The sequence below is a fragment of the Canis lupus genome, chromosome 33 (assembly GCF_048164855.1).
Source record: "Canis lupus baileyi chromosome 33, mCanLup2.hap1, whole genome shotgun sequence".
Lineage (NCBI taxonomy): Eukaryota > Metazoa > Chordata > Mammalia > Carnivora > Canidae > Canis > Canis lupus.
Window position 1 is genome coordinate 20,050,477 of NC_132870.1, and position 17,526 is coordinate 20,068,002.

A 17,526-nucleotide genomic window follows, 5' to 3' on the forward strand; every position below is an offset into this window, starting at 1 on the left:
AATTGGTCTAGAAAAAAATTCCCCTAACCATGTTTCCTCCTAGTCATTTTCCATCCACTGACCCATATTCTTTTCCTTTGCTATAAATCTCTACTTGTCCTTGTTCTATTTGTAACTAAGCTCACTCTTTCTCCCCTGTTGTAAAACCCTACCACAGCAGTTCCTCTTCAATAAAGTCTTCTTTCCCATCTTTCACAACAATAATGAATAATTATTTTTTAACACACGAGGTTAAAGAAGACATAGTGCCTAATCTTTACTTAAATCTTTCTAAAATTTATAATGAGAAGTTAAACATAATGTCTTAGCATATTTGGGCAAGAACCATTTACAGAGCATATAGTTTAGAATCCAGTAAAACAAAAACAGAAACAAAAAACAGAATCATCATAGATATTGCAAGGTCTACATCTAGGTAAACTGATACATGCTAGAGAGAAGGAGATTGAGAAGGAAATGAAATCTACAGCTGGTACTATAAATGATGCAATTGTTTTCTCATATTGCATTGTTTCTCAAAGTGTGGTCTCTAGAGTGCTTCTCAAATTCTAATGGGCAGACAACAACTAAGAATATTATTAAAAGTTCAGATTTGAACAAAAACACTAATTCAAAAAGCAATATGCAACTCTGCGTTTATTGCAGCATTATTTACAATAGCCAAGACATGGAAGCAAATTAAGTGTCTATCAATAGACTAATGAATAAGGAAAATGTTGCATACACAACGGAATATTATGCTGCCAAAAACAAACAAACAAACAAAAAACCATGAGATTTTGCCATCTGAGACAACATGGATGGACCCAAAGGGTTTTATGCTGAATGAAATAAGTTAGACCTATAAATATAGGAAACAAACTATAGATGGGAGATGGGATGCCAGATGGGAGAAGGATGGGTGGGGTTGGACAAAATGGGTAAAAGAGAGTAGGAGCTGTAGGCTTCCAGTTACGGAATGAACAACTCACAGGAATAAAAGGCACAGCATAAGGAATATAATCACTGATAAATTAATAGGGATGCATGGGGACAGATGGTAGCTATATTTGCAGTGAACATAGCATAATGTACAAACTTGTTCAATCACTATGTTGTACACCAGAAACTAATGTAATATTCTGTGTCAACTATACTAAAAAAAAAAAAAAATTCAGATTCAGATTCAGTGTCCTGGAAAAAGTTCTGCTTGTCTGTGTCTGTCTTTTTTCTTTCTTTCTCTTTAAAGGTTTTATTTATTTATTTATTTATTTATTTATTTATTTATTTATTTATAGCACTTGTTAGCGGGGAGAGGACAGAAGGAGGAGGAGGAGGACAAGTGTGGAGTCTGATGCTGGGCTTGATCTCAATCAGAGATCATAGAGATTATAACCCAAGCCAAAATCAACAGTCAGCCATTCAACTGAGTGAGCCACCCAGGTGCCCTGATTCTGCAGTTCTAACAAATTCCCAGGTGATGCTGGTTCTTCTAGTCTTTGGATAAGACTTTGAGAAGGAAAACACAGAGAACTGGGATTCATCAGGCTTTCTCCTTAAGAGGGTGAGTCACCCAAACCAATGCCAGATTCTGATTCAGCAGATCCAAAGGGAGTCATAGGAATCCACATTTTTTTTTAAATTTTTATTTATTTATTATAGTCACAGAGAGAGAGAGAGAGAGAGAGAGGCAGAGACACAGACACAGGCAGAGGGAGAAGCAGGCTCCATGCACCGGGAGCCCGACGTGGGATTCGATCCCGGGTCTCCAGGATCGCGCCCTAGCCCAAAGGCAGGCGCTAAACCTCTGCGCCACCCAGGGATCCCAGGAATCCACATTTTTAATAATACCCCCCCTCCCACTGGTGATTCTCTATGAATTCTAAAATCTGAGAGGTATAAAAAGAGCTGGAAGAGGATTTGGGAATGGATTTGCTACAAATTAACAATAGCCTTCTTCTTAGCTCCCAGAGCTTTACACTTTAAGGATGTCCTTGATGTTAACTTTCACAGGATATCATAAGAATAAAAATGTTAAGCAATGAGATTGCAAAATGATTTGCTCAGAGCCCTCTACCCCCCTGGGGATGGACCTAAGCCATTAAAAACAAGTTAAGTGGTAGAAATTGAGTGGAAATAAGTTCTAAACCCTCAGGAAGCAAAAAGGTTAATTAGCAGGGTTAGTCTTGGATCCAGAGCTGTGTCTCTGTTCAATACTTTTGTTAATGATCTGGAAAAGAAGGTGAAGTTTTAAAATTTACAGAAAAATTTATTTTAATTTTCTTGAGATTAAGGCAATTGGTTGAATTCCAAATGACCTAACAATATAAGGTAATTAAGAAACACAAAGGTTGATAAAATCCACTTAAAATATGTAAAGGCAAAGCACAGTTAAAAAATAAATTCAAATTACTCATACACATTGATGAGCTCTGAACTAAATGTAATTTTCTCAGGAATAAGATTTATGTATCTCTTTGTGCAATTCAATGAAGACATTTGTTCACTACCTAGAGGCAATAAAAATGGAATGAGGTATTAAACCATATTAAAAGAGGCCAGAAATAGGACACACATATTATAATACTTCAATTTATGAATCAATAATATCTTTTTATCTTAACTATAGTGCTATAGTAGTCATCTTAGTCTAATCATCTTTAGGAGGCTATATGAAAAAAAAATAAAGAACCAGAAAGCAATAAGAAACTATTATACTTACAAGGAAAATGAGGCACTCTATCGTAAAAGATTAAAGGATATATTTAGTTGAGAAAGGGAAAATTAAAAGGATATGTAATAGTATATAAAATAATGAATACTAATGGCAAAACTAATTGAGCACTCTAATTTATCTATATTTCCAAAGACCATTTGCTAGTAATAGAAAAAATATAACCAATTATATTAGTAGGTAGACAAATATTACCAATAAGGGTATATTGGTTCTTAACAATGTCCTTCTTTGAAAAAATCCATTGTAAAGGGTATTGTATTATCTAGGTAAATAAGATGACAGAAAAAGATTAGAAGACATTTTTAAAAAATAATGGATTATAACTATATCTGCAGGTGATGTGCAGTTTACTCAATAATATAACCAGTTGGAAGTAGAAAGGTGATTTTTCTTTTGACTATTCCTCTACTTTGCAGTATAGAAAAAGAAAAAAGTGGAATTAAAAAAAAAAGATTCATGTTTCAACCTGATAAACAAGGTGGGTCTAATTATTTGCATTTACTGATTCTAAAAAAAAAAACACAACTTTAAAAATTCATTTATTAATTCTTAAAATACATTTAAAATTAAGTAGGTGTCACTAAAAAAACCCTATGCGATTATAACCACTCATTCATTAAATAATGCCTACTATGTGCCAGTAATTGTGCTATATGCTGGAAATAAACTGATGAACATGAAAGATTTCCTGATTTCATCAAGCAAATCCTACAGACAGTTATACTTCGGAGTGAGAAGTGGTACAAGAGACAAAGTATATGAGTTTATAATGATATAGGAACATACAGAATAGACACATAATCCAAATTTGAGGAATCAGATAAAGCTGAAATGGGGAAAAATGTTATTCAAGTGAAAGACACCAAGGTTAGCTTGATCAATATAATCAATTACATGGTATATTTTTGCAAATGAAAGCAGTTCAATACATCCAAACTAAAAATGAGGTCGGAAAAGAGGCTAGGGAGATCAACAAAGGCCTGGTCATGCATACCATAAGGGTCTGCATTTTATCCTGAGAAAGATGAGAAACTCTTGAGTGTTTTTAAATCAGTAGAAATATATAATTAAATTTTCACTATAGAAAGTACTCTGTCTGCAGTGTGGAATGCAGATTGGGGGTCAGGGATGGGGAGAAAGACTAAAGCCTGAGAGTTTATACGGTTTACATGGAGTTGATGATTATGGATAAGGTATTGATACTGAGAATGAATAGAAGCAGACAAATTAGAGAAATGGTTAGTGAGTAGAATCAACAAGTTTCTAAGTGATTGATGGGGATGATAGTAGTAAAACTTTTACAAAAGAAAATGATGTATGCACTTGCTTAGAATTTGAAGACAGTTTTTGTTTCTAAGTAGGAAAAAAAGTTGACAAATTTGATGGTATTAAAAGAAATGCAAGATATGTTAGATATAATTTCATCATTCTTTTTAAATTTATAATATCTGAGACTGTGCTGTACATATTGACAATTTTATTGAAAATGTATCATGTATTAAAATTTCCCTACTATGCTATAAAAAGTAGTTCAATTTAAAATGTGTCTTTTTTATTGTGAGATTTTACTGTAGTTGTAATATGTCCATCACTATAATGTTGAATGACGTAACTAATATAGTATTCTATTTCTATTGTCATATTCTGAAAAAACTCTAGTTTTACTAGAAATAGCATACAAGAGAGTCAGGTTGATGAATAAACATATTGAAAAGGGCCTGTCTCAAGAGGGAGCATAATGTGTTTTAAGAAACTGACAAAGAGCTTGTATGGATGGAGTGTAGAAAACAGGAGGATGGAGGGAAGAAAGGTGAGCTAGGACCACTAGAAGACATTGAGATAGGTTAAAGAGAATTATAACTCTGGAAAAGCTGGATTTGTGAGCTTATTAGACATCTAACATATGACTGTACTCAATATATGAACTGAAATAAGATGAATTCTGATATGGTATTAGGAATGACTTTTGTAGTGAACAGACCAGAACAGTTTATCACTCTGTTTACCAACTTGTGGTCCTAGCATATTAGTTAGCCTAGCTAAGTTATGTCTTTATAAAGTTAGAAAAAGATATACATGATACTACTGTTATAAGAATTATATGAGCTAATATATTATTTTATATATTATAAATGCCTAGGCCTAGTAAAACCTAAAGAATAGTTGAGAATGGCAATGTAATTTTTATGACTCGTTCAAATTTAATTTCACTATATCTAAATGAATGAAGGTCACTTTAAAATAGCCTGATTTATTTTTTCATAAATAGCTTTTGAGGTCTGGAAATAAAGGTGACCTTGAATTTGGAGTGTGAATACCTGGCTTAAGTCCTAGTATGTATCTTATTAGTATGGATGTAGTAAGTTGAATTGTGCTCCCTATCCCCTCCAAAATAATCTGTGAATGTGACCTTATTTGGGAAAAAGATCTTTCCTGATATAATTAAGTTCAGAGTATTGAGATGAGATCATCTTGGATTAGGGTGAGTCCTAAATCCAATGATAAATGCCCTTACAAGAGAAGTCCATGTTGAAAACTAAAGGGTTGTATGAAGATGGAGGCAGAGATTGGAGTCATGCTTCTCGGAGCTACCAGAAGCTAGAAGAGGCATGAAAGGATTTTGATCTATAGTTCTCAGAAAAAGGAAGGCCCTGCTGACACCTTGATTTCAGAGTTTTGGTCTCTAGAACTGTGAAAAAATTTCTGTTGCTTTAAACCATCAAGTATGTGGCAATGTATTATGGCAGCCCTTGAAAACTAATACAGTGTATTCCTGGCTTTGAACAAATTGTATAACCTATATGAACCTCTATTTCCTTCTCAATAAAATTATAAAATTATACCCTGTCACATAGGGTTGCTGTGTTGATTAGCCTGAAAGATGTACATAAAAGTATTTTTAAACTATGAAGTACTACTCAGGTCTAAATGCTTATTATGTTTTCTAATCTTTTGATGAGGTTTTTAATAAATGTTTTGTTTTGTAGGATGTTAAAAAAAGACAAAAGAATGGTATATTTAATGTTTATCATCTAGTCAGGGAATGATATCATATGCCTAGGATATAAATAAAGAAAAAGAATAATGATACATGAAAAGTTTAATCTTATAAATAAAACCACTGGCATATGTGAAGCAAAAGAAGGACACAGAGCAACCAAGATGTTCTTCAGTAGAAGTGAAGAGATGAATAAACTGGTATACAAACAATGATATATCATTCAACACTTAAGAAATGATCTATTAATACATGAAAAAATATAGAAAATTTCAATGCATATTAATATGTGGAAGAAGCCAATTTGAAAAGGCTACATACTGTATGATTCCAACCATATGACATTCTAGGAAAGGTAAAACTATGGAGACAATAAAACAATCAGTGGATGCCAGGGATTAGAAACAAGAGAGAAATGAATAGTGGAGCACAGAGGATTTTCAGGGCAGTGAAACTATTTATTATATTATAATGGTGGATCCCAAGGTGGCTTAGTCAGTTAAATGTCTACCTTTGGCTCAGATCATGATCCCAAGGTCCTGGGATCGATCGAGCCCCACGTTGGGTTCTCTGCCCAGTGGGGAGCCTGCTTCTCCCTCTCCCTCTGCCTGCTACTCTGCCTACTTGAGCTCTCTCGCGCTCTCTAATAAGTAAATAAAACCTTTTTTTTTTAAAAAAATTGTGGATCCTTGTACTTAAAAACTTATCCAAAACTATAGAATTTATAACACCATTGTACAAGAGTATACTGCAATGTAAACTATGGACTTTGGGCCATCATGTTGTGTCAATGCAGGCTCATCCTTGGTAACAAATGTGCCACTCTTCTGGGGATGTTGATAATAGGGGAGGCTATTCATGTGTGGGGATAGATAAATATACAGGAAATCTCTGTACCTTCTGCCCAATAGTGACCTGAACCTAAAACTTCTTTAAAAAATAAAATATATTAAGAACAAAATGAACCAAAAAAGCTAATAAAATTATTATAAATAAACTAAAAGGAAAAAAGTTTACAAAGGAGAGTGGCGTATAATATGAAATAGCCTAGTTTAAGAAAATCTTATGCTAGTTCTATATTTGTTTACCATCACATATGAAACATTATATCACTAATAATTGTAATTGTCTATGTTGTCAATGCTACTCACTGTAACAAATGTGGAGAATGTGTCTCTAATGATTTTTAAAAGGGAAGTCAGTTCACTCTAAAATTAATAAAAGTCTAAATGTTCTATGATTATAGAATAAAGGTAGTGAATGAAGCTATTTTTAAATAGAATCAGTGGTGCTGAGCTATATCTGTGTAACAGGGCTTTCAATTTGCTCAGACTGTCCACACAACTAAATGCAACACTGCCATTTCTGAGAATTTTTTACTTACAGTTTCTTCTTAGAATGTAATTTCTTTTTTTTTTAGAATGTAATTTCATAATTAGTTTTGATCAACATCTACTATTGATTTTTTCAGTTTGCCTTAGAAAAAAACAAATTTCAATCTCTACGGAATATCTCCATAGGAGATCTAAATTCTGGTCTCTGCTCTCTCATTAATAGCTGTGTGACTATAGTTATTAATATGTAAATTATAATTTCAAAATGAGGAGCTCCTACTCACATACCTAAATAAACTAATACATTATTACCAGAAAACTTTTTCTAGCTGTCTTTGACAGATGTCAAGTATGTAAGTTAGTTCAGGGAAGCATTCAAGCTGTTAGAAAGGTTTGGTCAGGGGCAGCCTGGGTGGCTCAGCGGTTTAGTGCCACCTTCAGCCCAGGGCCTGATCCTGGAGACCTGGGATCAGTCCCACGTTGGGCTCCCTGCATGGAGCCTGCTTCTCCCTCTGCCTGTGTCTCTGCCTCTCTCTCTTTCTCTCATTCTGTCTCTCTCTCTCTCTCTGTCCCTCATGAATGAATAAATAAAAAATCTTAAAAAAAAAAAAAAAGAAAGGCTTGGTGGGTCCCTCATAGTTACTTGCTTATGGACACTTTCACCACCAATCAGAAATTGAGGTAATTCTTACTGTGCCCAGTAAATGCATTTAAGAGATGACTAAAAGCTTAAAGGCCTAATCAATGTTGTATGATATTATCTAGATTCCTAGTATCTCTTAATAACTAGGGTGATGAGAGGATATAAACAATGTTAAATTCAATGGAGATAAATATGAAGACATGTTTTTAAGGAATACAAATAGAACACAATAAATATATAAATTAGGTTACTGTATGTCAAAAAGATTTGGGGGCTGTCTACAAGCCCTACTGGTATGAAGAATGTAATGGGACTACAAGAAAGAGAATCTAAACTTAGTCCATATACATAAAAGAAACATATTGTATAGCCAGTATTCAAATCAAGACTAATGCGGATTCCATTCTATTTGCATAGCTCAGACATATTAGTGTAAACTGGGGCAAATTACTTCACCTCTCTTGGTTTCAGTTTCTTTATCTGTAAAATACCCGTAGTAAAAGCACTTAACACATACAGTTATTATAAGAAGTAAATAAATATATGAGAAGCACTTAGATTAGTTCTTGTATAGAGTAAGAACTAAAAAGTATTTATAATATAAGGAAATACATTAGTAATTAAAATCATGATGGGTCAAAAAAAATCATGATGGGTCTAGAAAATGATGGGACAATAATTTTCCTAGTCAACTGGTGTTTACTTCTGTCCCTTCCTTGTTCAGTTTTGGCCAGCTCTGATTTTTACTTCCTGCCTTTTTGTCTTTCTGTGACTGGGTATCATATCAAAGGAAAAACCAATTCTTAAGTTATCAAAATGTTATTTTTCTGCTACTTTAAAAGAAGTAACCCTATAAAATAAATTTTATATCTTAAATTTATATTTGCTAATATTTGGAATATTTTTAGAATTTAAAACCTTAAAAATCCATGAAAACCATATGAAGAAATATTGTTTCTTTTGGGAGACAAATGTAATGTAAAGAAGAAAAAATGAAATATATTGAGTTTCAGATATTAATACTAACATTGGAGCAAATAGGAGAACACACTTTTTTCAAGTTCTCAAAAGCATGCTAGCAGTTGCTCTCCCTGAAAGTGAAATCATTTTATTCACTATAACTAATATCTGGACCCTGAGTCTTGAAAAAGGTCAAGCCATGCTATGAGTAATGTTTTAAAGCAAATCAAGCCAGACTGATACTCTTAACTCTTAATCACTTTCCATTAGAGTAATAACTTGCAATCATAAGGCTCTTTTCCATGGAGCCTTTTTCTGAATAATCTACCTCCATTATTATAGAAGTAGGTGACAATGCTCCTCTTTATAGTTTTCAAGTACGTCTCTAATTTTCTCCATTGTGGAAGCAGTTAATGGCTTATTTTCTTTCTTTATGACATGAATGTTAATAGCAAGGATCTGTGAGATAAGTGACTAAATCCTAAATGAGTGGTTTCGTTAGAAACATTCCAAATCATGGCAGAAAATGAAATTGTTTTTGTTTTTTACTACTTTGTCTTGTATTAGGGTATCCTGGCCATTTCATTTTTTGTTACAAAATAATATATTGCTGCAAATGCTTAGGAAAATAATCACCAAAGAAAACAATCACCAGACTAATGTAGACGCAGTGATTTACCCAAGTTATCCCTTTTTCATCATAACCAAAGATTACTAAATTTCTTCATGTGACACTGAGATATGCTATATTGTTTCATGAATGTAGGTTGTAAACTACTCAAATTATTCATTCATTCTAGGACTTCTTTTATTTAAACACCATTGCTAGATCACCTCTTTAATTACAAATCCTCAGTATTTACTTTTATTTTTGATAAAAAGGACTCTGGGTATATATGAAAGAATGTTGGACTGGGTATCAGATAACTAGCTTCAAATTTAATCTGTTGCTCAAGTTCTGTGATATCTTTAGAAAATCCCTCTACCTCTCTTGAATCTCCTCATCTTTCTAAGACTATTTTGTTAATCCCCAAGTTGCCCTGATCAATAGCAGACCCTTCTGATAACTGTGGCACAGACTCCCTCTCTTGAATCTGGATGATTTTCTCTTTGAGCTAGGCCATTTAATAGCATTTGCAAACCAAGCCTGATGACCATAATACACTGTTTTTCTCAGTACTGGCTCCATCTCATTATCCCAACTTTAAGGCTAAGGTAATTGAGAACTCTGTGGTATGAGACAGTTCATATATTCAAGTTCAACCTCAACTCACCACTTCCTAACAGTTCTAAGGTCTGTATTTAATTTCTTATCCCAAAACAGTAATACAGGACAGATTAGGAGCAGCATAAGAAAATAGTCTCTTAGAAATGGGTGAGTGAGACAGAAACCTAACATTAAAGATGGGAGACAACAAACACAAACTCTTGCTCTGGGTAAGTCATTATTACCTACTTGTGTCACTCCATCAGCTGTGTCTATTTTTCATTCCACAAAGGCCTTTATGGTTCCATATTTTTTAACATAACACGTATCCTTTTCCTGAGCATTATAAAGCACGAGAGAGTCTTATCTTGCTTCAGATTCCAGTATGATTTTTTAAAACCTCTAAAATGAGCAGAGTCATTCTTAGGTATCTCCAAAAAAGAGCTAATTTGAGTGATTAAAATATATTTATGGCAACTGGTAACATCTCCTGCATACATCTGCAGAAATACAGAGATTTTATTGCACAACTATTAGACAAAGCACTCTTCATCTACTAAAAGATAAGCAAGAAAGTGGTCATTAGAGTAAATGGTGAAGTTACTTAGGTTCACATCAGTAATGCATGGAATTAACCATATTTAATGTTATTGGAGAGGAATAAGCCATCTCCCTAATCATAATCATCTTGATCCAATTCCATCCTTCAGAAATTTTAATTTATCTAACTTATAAGAAAATGTGTTAAACAAAGGCACTTCACAATATTAGTGCAATTTGCATCAAATGCACTAGAGAAAATTACCTAATACAATTTTCTAAGCCATTTAGTATCATGAACTTGGCACTAAAAGGAGAAAATTGCATTTTATGATTTGTAGGCTGTTGAAAACATCACACACCTGAATTCACACAATCTACATATTTTTATGCAGTTCCCTCAACAAAATACCAAGTCTGTAGTAAGCCAGAACACTAACTTGAATATTTTACTGCATTAAACTAAAATAGAAAGATAAGACATCTAGCCCTATTTGAGAAACAAACTAACTATGAAAACACTATAATCATTTTTCTCTCACTTTTGGAATAAAATTACAAGTCTCTTCTTGTCTCTACAGTTATTTATTTATTTATTTATTTATTTATTTATTTATTTATTTTGTAAAACTAAAAGAATAGAAGTTTAAGACAGAGACTGAAAAAATATGTATGTATTTTCTTAATGTTCACACTCTATTGAATCAAAGGTTACTGAATAAAAGAACCAAACAGAAAAGATCTATACATCAATAGAGTGCATTAACTCCCCTTTTTTAAAAATATACTCATACTTTATTAGGTTCGTGCCAGTATAAAAACCAAATTATATAAACTGGGTAAAGTTATTCATTGAGAAAACTAATCTTAGAAGGATGGCCTCCTGATTTGTAATTCCCTAGTCAGCTATCGGAAGGGTGGGGGGCTGGGGAGTCAAAATAAATGAAGCACTTGATATTTGGAATTATGATAAATAACACAAGTTTTCAGAACTTGTCAAATGAGATGAACAGAGTGGCTATCATTTCTATCTTTTCATCATCTGATGTGGTACATAAAACAGTGACAATAAAACTCTGTAAAGATGATTACTCCTGAGATTCTTCTGTTGTCATGGTACTGCAAATACAGCAGGATCACATTTCAACTTAGACACCCAAAACCTGACTCATCTTGCCAAAGGGAATAGAATATAAAACATCACCTTAACCTCAGCATCAGAAAGAGAAATAAGATGGCAGAAAAGACACAAGGGCAGACACAAATTTCTCAGGCAAGAGAAGGAGCTGCAGGGCCAAACAAATACACAAAAGTCATTCTTGAGGTTAACAACTAACATAGGCAGAAAGCATTTTGCAGGGCATTTTGGAGCAAAGGAAGCAAAGACTGTAGAAATCAATTTATAAAGACTGTACTTAAAGTGACCTTTGAGCAATTGCATTAGCAGGGACTGAGAATTTCTTGCAAATAGAATAAGGATCCTGATATAAGGGATACCAACACCAAGGAAGAAAGGCACAGAAATAAGAACAAAGTGACATACAAAAAAGAAGACTCTAGATTAAAGCAGAATACAGATTACTTCCTAACTCAACCTAAGCCTTTCTTACATTTTCTTAGCAAGGAATAACTGTCACTTTACATTAGAACCTTACAGTATATTTTAGAGTGGCTATGTATATTTGTACCCAAGTTGTCATATGATAAAATCCATACCATGTCAAATACACTGTCATTCCCTGGTGTGAGTACACGTAATCTCAACAAATATTTATATTCTATTAATTAATAAAGTAGAACCCATCAACTGATGCTAAATACAAGAAAAGAAAGGATGATGAAAAACAAATTATTTACATAGTCTCAAAGTACCTCCTTATAAATTATTAATTACAAAAAAGAAACAGTATGTATATGGTAAAGACAATGGATAAAACTGCATTTATAATTGGAATGCTACTTATGTAATATGTGTACTTTTCAGGGTATCACAGTTATTACATATGTAGCATTTCAATTATAAATGCATAATCTGCTTCTAATTATAAGGAATCACTAGAAAAGACCAAAGTGAAGGAAGTTCCTCAACTACTTCAAAAATATCAACCATCATGAAACACAAAGCCTATTCCAGATTAAAGAAAATACATACATAACAACTAAATGTCAAACATGATTCTGGATTGGATTCTGTATCTCCCAAAAATGTGACAAAGGATATAATTGGGATAACAGACAAAAATAAGATATGGGTTTCTAACTAGATAAAGTTATTATCTAATTTCTTAATTTGTATTAATCAAATTTCTAAATTTGATAGCTATACTAGATTCTATAAATAATATCCTTATGCTTTGGAAATTCACACTATAATTTTAAGGGCTAAGAGGAGGCATGATGTATGACTTTGTACATATAAAAGAATATCTGTACTATTGTAACTTTAGTGTAAATACAGAAATATTTAAAGATAAAAGGTTAAAAAATTATGACATTAAAATTACAGCTGAAGCCAAAATCAGGTATCAATGATATAAAATGTACATCTACAGTAGTTTAATATATTTGAAATGTAATTAAAATAAACTTAACTATTTTATAATTTTATTACCAACATTATTAGTATTATTTATTAAAAATTTGACATAATAGTACAGGGACAATAACTCCTTGATAATACCAGCTGTGTTTTGTTACTGTACATATATAAAATAATAAATGATAGCTTTCACTTGAAGCTGGTGAAAGAGGAAGTATCCTTTGGCTTATTCTACAAGTATACATATGATGATGTCATTAAGTTCTTACCTGATTACTAACTGGCCAAGGTGTCCATCTTTCTCAACTCCTGTTTTTGACATCTGCTTCACAGTGGTAAGGCAAATTAAGCAAATAACCCCTTAAGCTGATGCTTGTGCACTGTTTTGAATAAAATGCTTCCTAAACATTTTAAGTTTATTGTCAGAGTGTTGACTTCAATTATATATTTTATTCCTAATACATTTGCATTTACTTCTTTTTTTGTGCAATCATTTGTCCTCTTTTTAGTTTTCATTGCAGGTACATTTTCAGTTTGACACTGGAATCTAGTGGCAGAAGGATTGTAGAGGGTGTATCATATAAAAAATACCTGCACATCTTTTTTTTGTTTGTTTTTAAGAGAGAGAATGTGTGCACATGGGGATGAGGGGTGGGAGGAAAAGGCCAGAGGGAGAGAGAGAATCCTAAGCAGCCTCCACACCTAGTGTAGAGCTCCATATGGGGCTTGATCTCACAACCCTGTGATCATGACCTGCGCCAAAATCAAGAGTTGAATACTTAACCAACTGAGCCCCTCAGGAGCCTCCAAATACCTGCATTCTTAACACACAGCCATTTGGTTACTTCTTCCATAGTTTCCATCAAACTATTTTCTCTACTTGTAACCAATGTTTGTTAGTCATTCCTATTGTTCTTGGTTGGATAAGACTTTTTTTCAATCAGTAGCTTGGCAATGGTGTTTTGTTTTGTTTTGTTTTACATGCAATAGCTATTATATCAGGTCAAACATCTCATCTGAGAACAATTTCCAATACCTTTTAATACAAGCCAGAATTTCACAATATTAATTCTAAATTATATCTTATATGTTTATCTCTATTTGGAAATGAATCTTTGGATATTAACATGAAGGTAAATGTCATGGATGTACTAATGACAGTTTGCTTTGGAAGCCTGCATGATCCTATGACTACTTGTCACAGGTAAGTTCAATGATGTTCAAAATAATTTCTTTATTTTAAATAAATATTTGCCCACTCTGTCTTCCAAAGTTTGAGATCAGAAGTTAAAGCATATTTTGGCTCAATTCCAAAACAGAATCCAAACTTCCATTCATTTCTAGTGTATATGGATGTCAAAGTTTTGAGAAACAGGTTTTAAATCAATGTGGCAAATGGGAAAACATGGTTAGTGTTAAAGATAAGTAATTGTTCTAAATTTGAACTATTATTAGTCAAAGTCATACATAAATAAATTTAAAATGAATTTTTTTAAATGAATTTAATGAGCTTTTAACAAGTTTTATCCCACTTAGAGTGACATATTTGCCTTTAACAATATTAAAATCCTCAGAGTCATTTGTAGTCTTAAAATGAAAGTCCAGTTTGTTAGCTCACCTCTGCAGTGATTCAGTAAACATGCCTCAGACATTTGCTAAGCCTAAATACAATGTGAAATCTCAGTCTTCTATGTGGGTGAGTTTTAATTTCCTTCTTTACTTTGAGTTTTTGAATTGCTTATACATCTATACTTCTTCCTAATTTCTATGGAAAATTGCTTTTGTATTTGGAGCAAACCCATACATATTATATAAAAATTCTTTTGATAAAATACAAATTATTCTATGTATTTGGAAATACAAACAATAGCTAATATAATTTTCAAAATATTCTCTACAACTCAATACCATATTCATTCATCCAAACTACACAAGTAATCATTAGACCAATACTGGTAATTCTATCAGATGCCTGACATCAAATAAAACATGAGACAGCTTTAAATCAAGATGTAGGAAATCAGAGGAGGAAAGGAAGAAAAAGTCAGAGTGCTAGTTATGAAAGCTACATGACAGAAACAAGACCTTATGACGGATTTATTAACAGCACCATAACTATTTTAAAAATGTAATTATAAGAAAAAGATTTAAATCAAACAAAACTAAAAGTTCTGAGCTTTCAATTAATTGATTTTTTTACACACTCTACAGAAAAGACAAAGCAATTTAAAACTTAATGATATTCAAAACTTAGATAAACAATTTTTAAAAGGTACTCAATATTCCCTATGCCCATACAGATTCATTATTATTTTCTTCATCTACCAGCAACATAGCTTGGTGAAAATTGTATATCATTATGAGCTAAGGCAACTGTGTTTTAGTATTAACCCTAACAAGTGAAACGTAGCAGAACAAGCCATCCCAACAACACCTGCAAAAGTAGTATTTTGAGCGAAAGATGCTTGGAAAGCAACATATAGGAGAACACTCATCTCCTCTCTTCTTCCTAAAGCAGGATATAAAGTTCGCATGTGAAAGATGCCCTACCTGAAGAAAAAGAACATTCTTATCATCAAAAATGGGGAGTTAAGGTCAAGAGAAAACTGCCCAAAATTTGTTAAAATAACCCCTATCTTCTTTTAGTCTCCCCATATATTTTAATGACTTTTCCACAATTACTACTCCATGTTATATATAAACACCTAGATCTAACTGCTCTTTGGGTCTTAATTTTTCTGTGAGGGCTCCCATGTACCTGTAAAAAACATTAAATAAAATTTGTATGTTTTTCTCCTGTTAATTTTTTTAAGTCAACCTAATACTCAGCTCTATCCCAAACAGAATAAAGAAAAAATTTTACCTACCCTATATAAGTACAGAAAGAAGCTCCCTAAATTATAATGGTTCAACTTATGACTTCCCAGCTTTGTGATGGCACAAAAGTAATATAAATTCCAAAGTATACAAACTATACTTTGAATTTTGAATTTTGCTCATTTCCTGGGCTAGTGATATGTATGGTATGATATTCTCTTGTGATGCTGGGCAGTAGCAGTGAACCACAGCTCCCAGTCAGCCAAACGATGATCATGAGGGTAAACAACCAAGGCACTTACAACTACTCTGTTTTTCACTTTCCGTATAGTATTCAATAAACTACATGAGATATTCAACACTTTATTATAAAATAGGCTTTGTGTTAGATGATTTTACACAATTGTAAGCTACTAAAAATGTTTCAAGCACATTTAAAGCCTAGGCTAAGGCTAGGCTAAGCTATGATATTCAGTAGGTTAGGTGTATTAAATGAATTTTTGACATAATATTTTCAACTTACGATGGGTTTATTGGGATTAATTCTATCATAAGTTGAAGAAGAAGATCCATAAATATTTTTTGAGCTTGTCAAACATCTCTAACATTACTAGACATCCTTTTTTTTTCATAAATCAAAGAAGTTAGTATTAAACCATCATTCCCAAATTACTACAAATTTAGTTGCTGTAAGCAACACAATATGTCTCATAGTTCTTATAGGTTCAAAGTCCAACATAGGTCTCAATGGGCTAAAAATAAGGTGTCAGCTTGGATGTGTTCATTCCTGGAGGCTCTATGAGAAAATCTATTCCCTTGTATTCTCTAGCTCCTAGAGACTGCCTATATCCCTTGGCTCACGGACCCCTTCCTCCATCTTCAAAGTCGCTAATGTTAAAATTCTTTTTCCTCTTCATATCTCTATATCTGACCAAATTTGGGAAAGATTTTCTGTTTTTAAAAAGCCAAGTGATTAATTTGGACCCCCCCCCCCGATAATGCAGAGTAATCTCTCCACCTCAATATCTTCAACTTTAATTATTTTTCCATGTAAGGTAACATTCACAATTTGGGGAGATTAGGATATGGACACTTAGGAGGGGCCATTATTTTGCCTATCACATGGTATTTCATGGAACTTCAGTTTAGGACCATAATTACTAATCTCTAAGAATAAAGAATTACACGGCCAAAAAGCTTGTGAAATTTCCTATTAAAAATTCAAAGCAAACATTGCTATTTTTTAGATTTTAAAAAGTCTTCAAAGTATTTAAAAATTTTTGCTTAATGATATTTTTATATATTTTCACACTAATCTGGCAAGTTTTCTCTCAATACCAATTGTGAAGTGCCTAACTACAATATCTTGTTTCAGAAAAAATAGTCTATGATATCTGAACTCAGCAGTAATTACGAATATTCAAAATCATAATGCAAAAGATGTTAAAAGTCATCAAAAAAGATATGTGTACAATTATAGATATTTTTCAATTTTGTAGTAGTTCATTAGAATTAAGGTTGGCAAAAAAATATCCTGGATATATCATATCTCCTGTTAATTAGATTAACCCTTCAAGTTAGCTTGTCAAAGAAAAAGAATTTAAAGCAAGCAAGATGACTGTATGGGGGGGGGGGGGCGGGCAACAGATTCAGTGTACCTTGGCAAGGCATTTCCTTAGTTTCTATTCTCTTTGGCTCAAAGTTGTTTAGTGACCCTGTCTGCCAAGATAAAAACCTGAAAGAAAAAGACTAGCCTAAATCTCACTCCCACA

At 32.9% G+C, this 17,526-nt stretch overlaps 1 protein-coding gene across 32 annotated transcripts in view; it reads right to left on the reverse strand.

The window, feature by feature from the left end:
• Nucleotides 1-17,526, reverse strand: part of STPG2 (sperm tail PG-rich repeat containing 2) — a 531,130-nt gene that overhangs the window by 91,191 nt on the left and 422,413 nt on the right. For 5 of the 32 annotated variants that reach the window (XR_012023487.1, XR_012023486.1, XR_012023490.1 and 2 more), the window contains exon 13: nucleotides 13,207-13,259. The exons of 20 other annotated variants lie outside the window; for them this stretch is intronic. Coding sequence is in view for 6 of the 12 variants with exons in the window: in XM_072810722.1 (XP_072666823.1) it covers nucleotides 13,207-13,259 (53 nt within the window). In the remaining 6 variants the exon portion in view is untranslated. Of the gene's footprint in view, nucleotides 1-10,107; nucleotides 10,359-13,206; nucleotides 13,273-17,412; nucleotides 17,490-17,526 lie in introns of those variants that run through there. 7 more of the 32 variants (XM_072810724.1, XM_072810720.1, XM_072810714.1 and 4 more) reach the window with 5 other exon arrangements.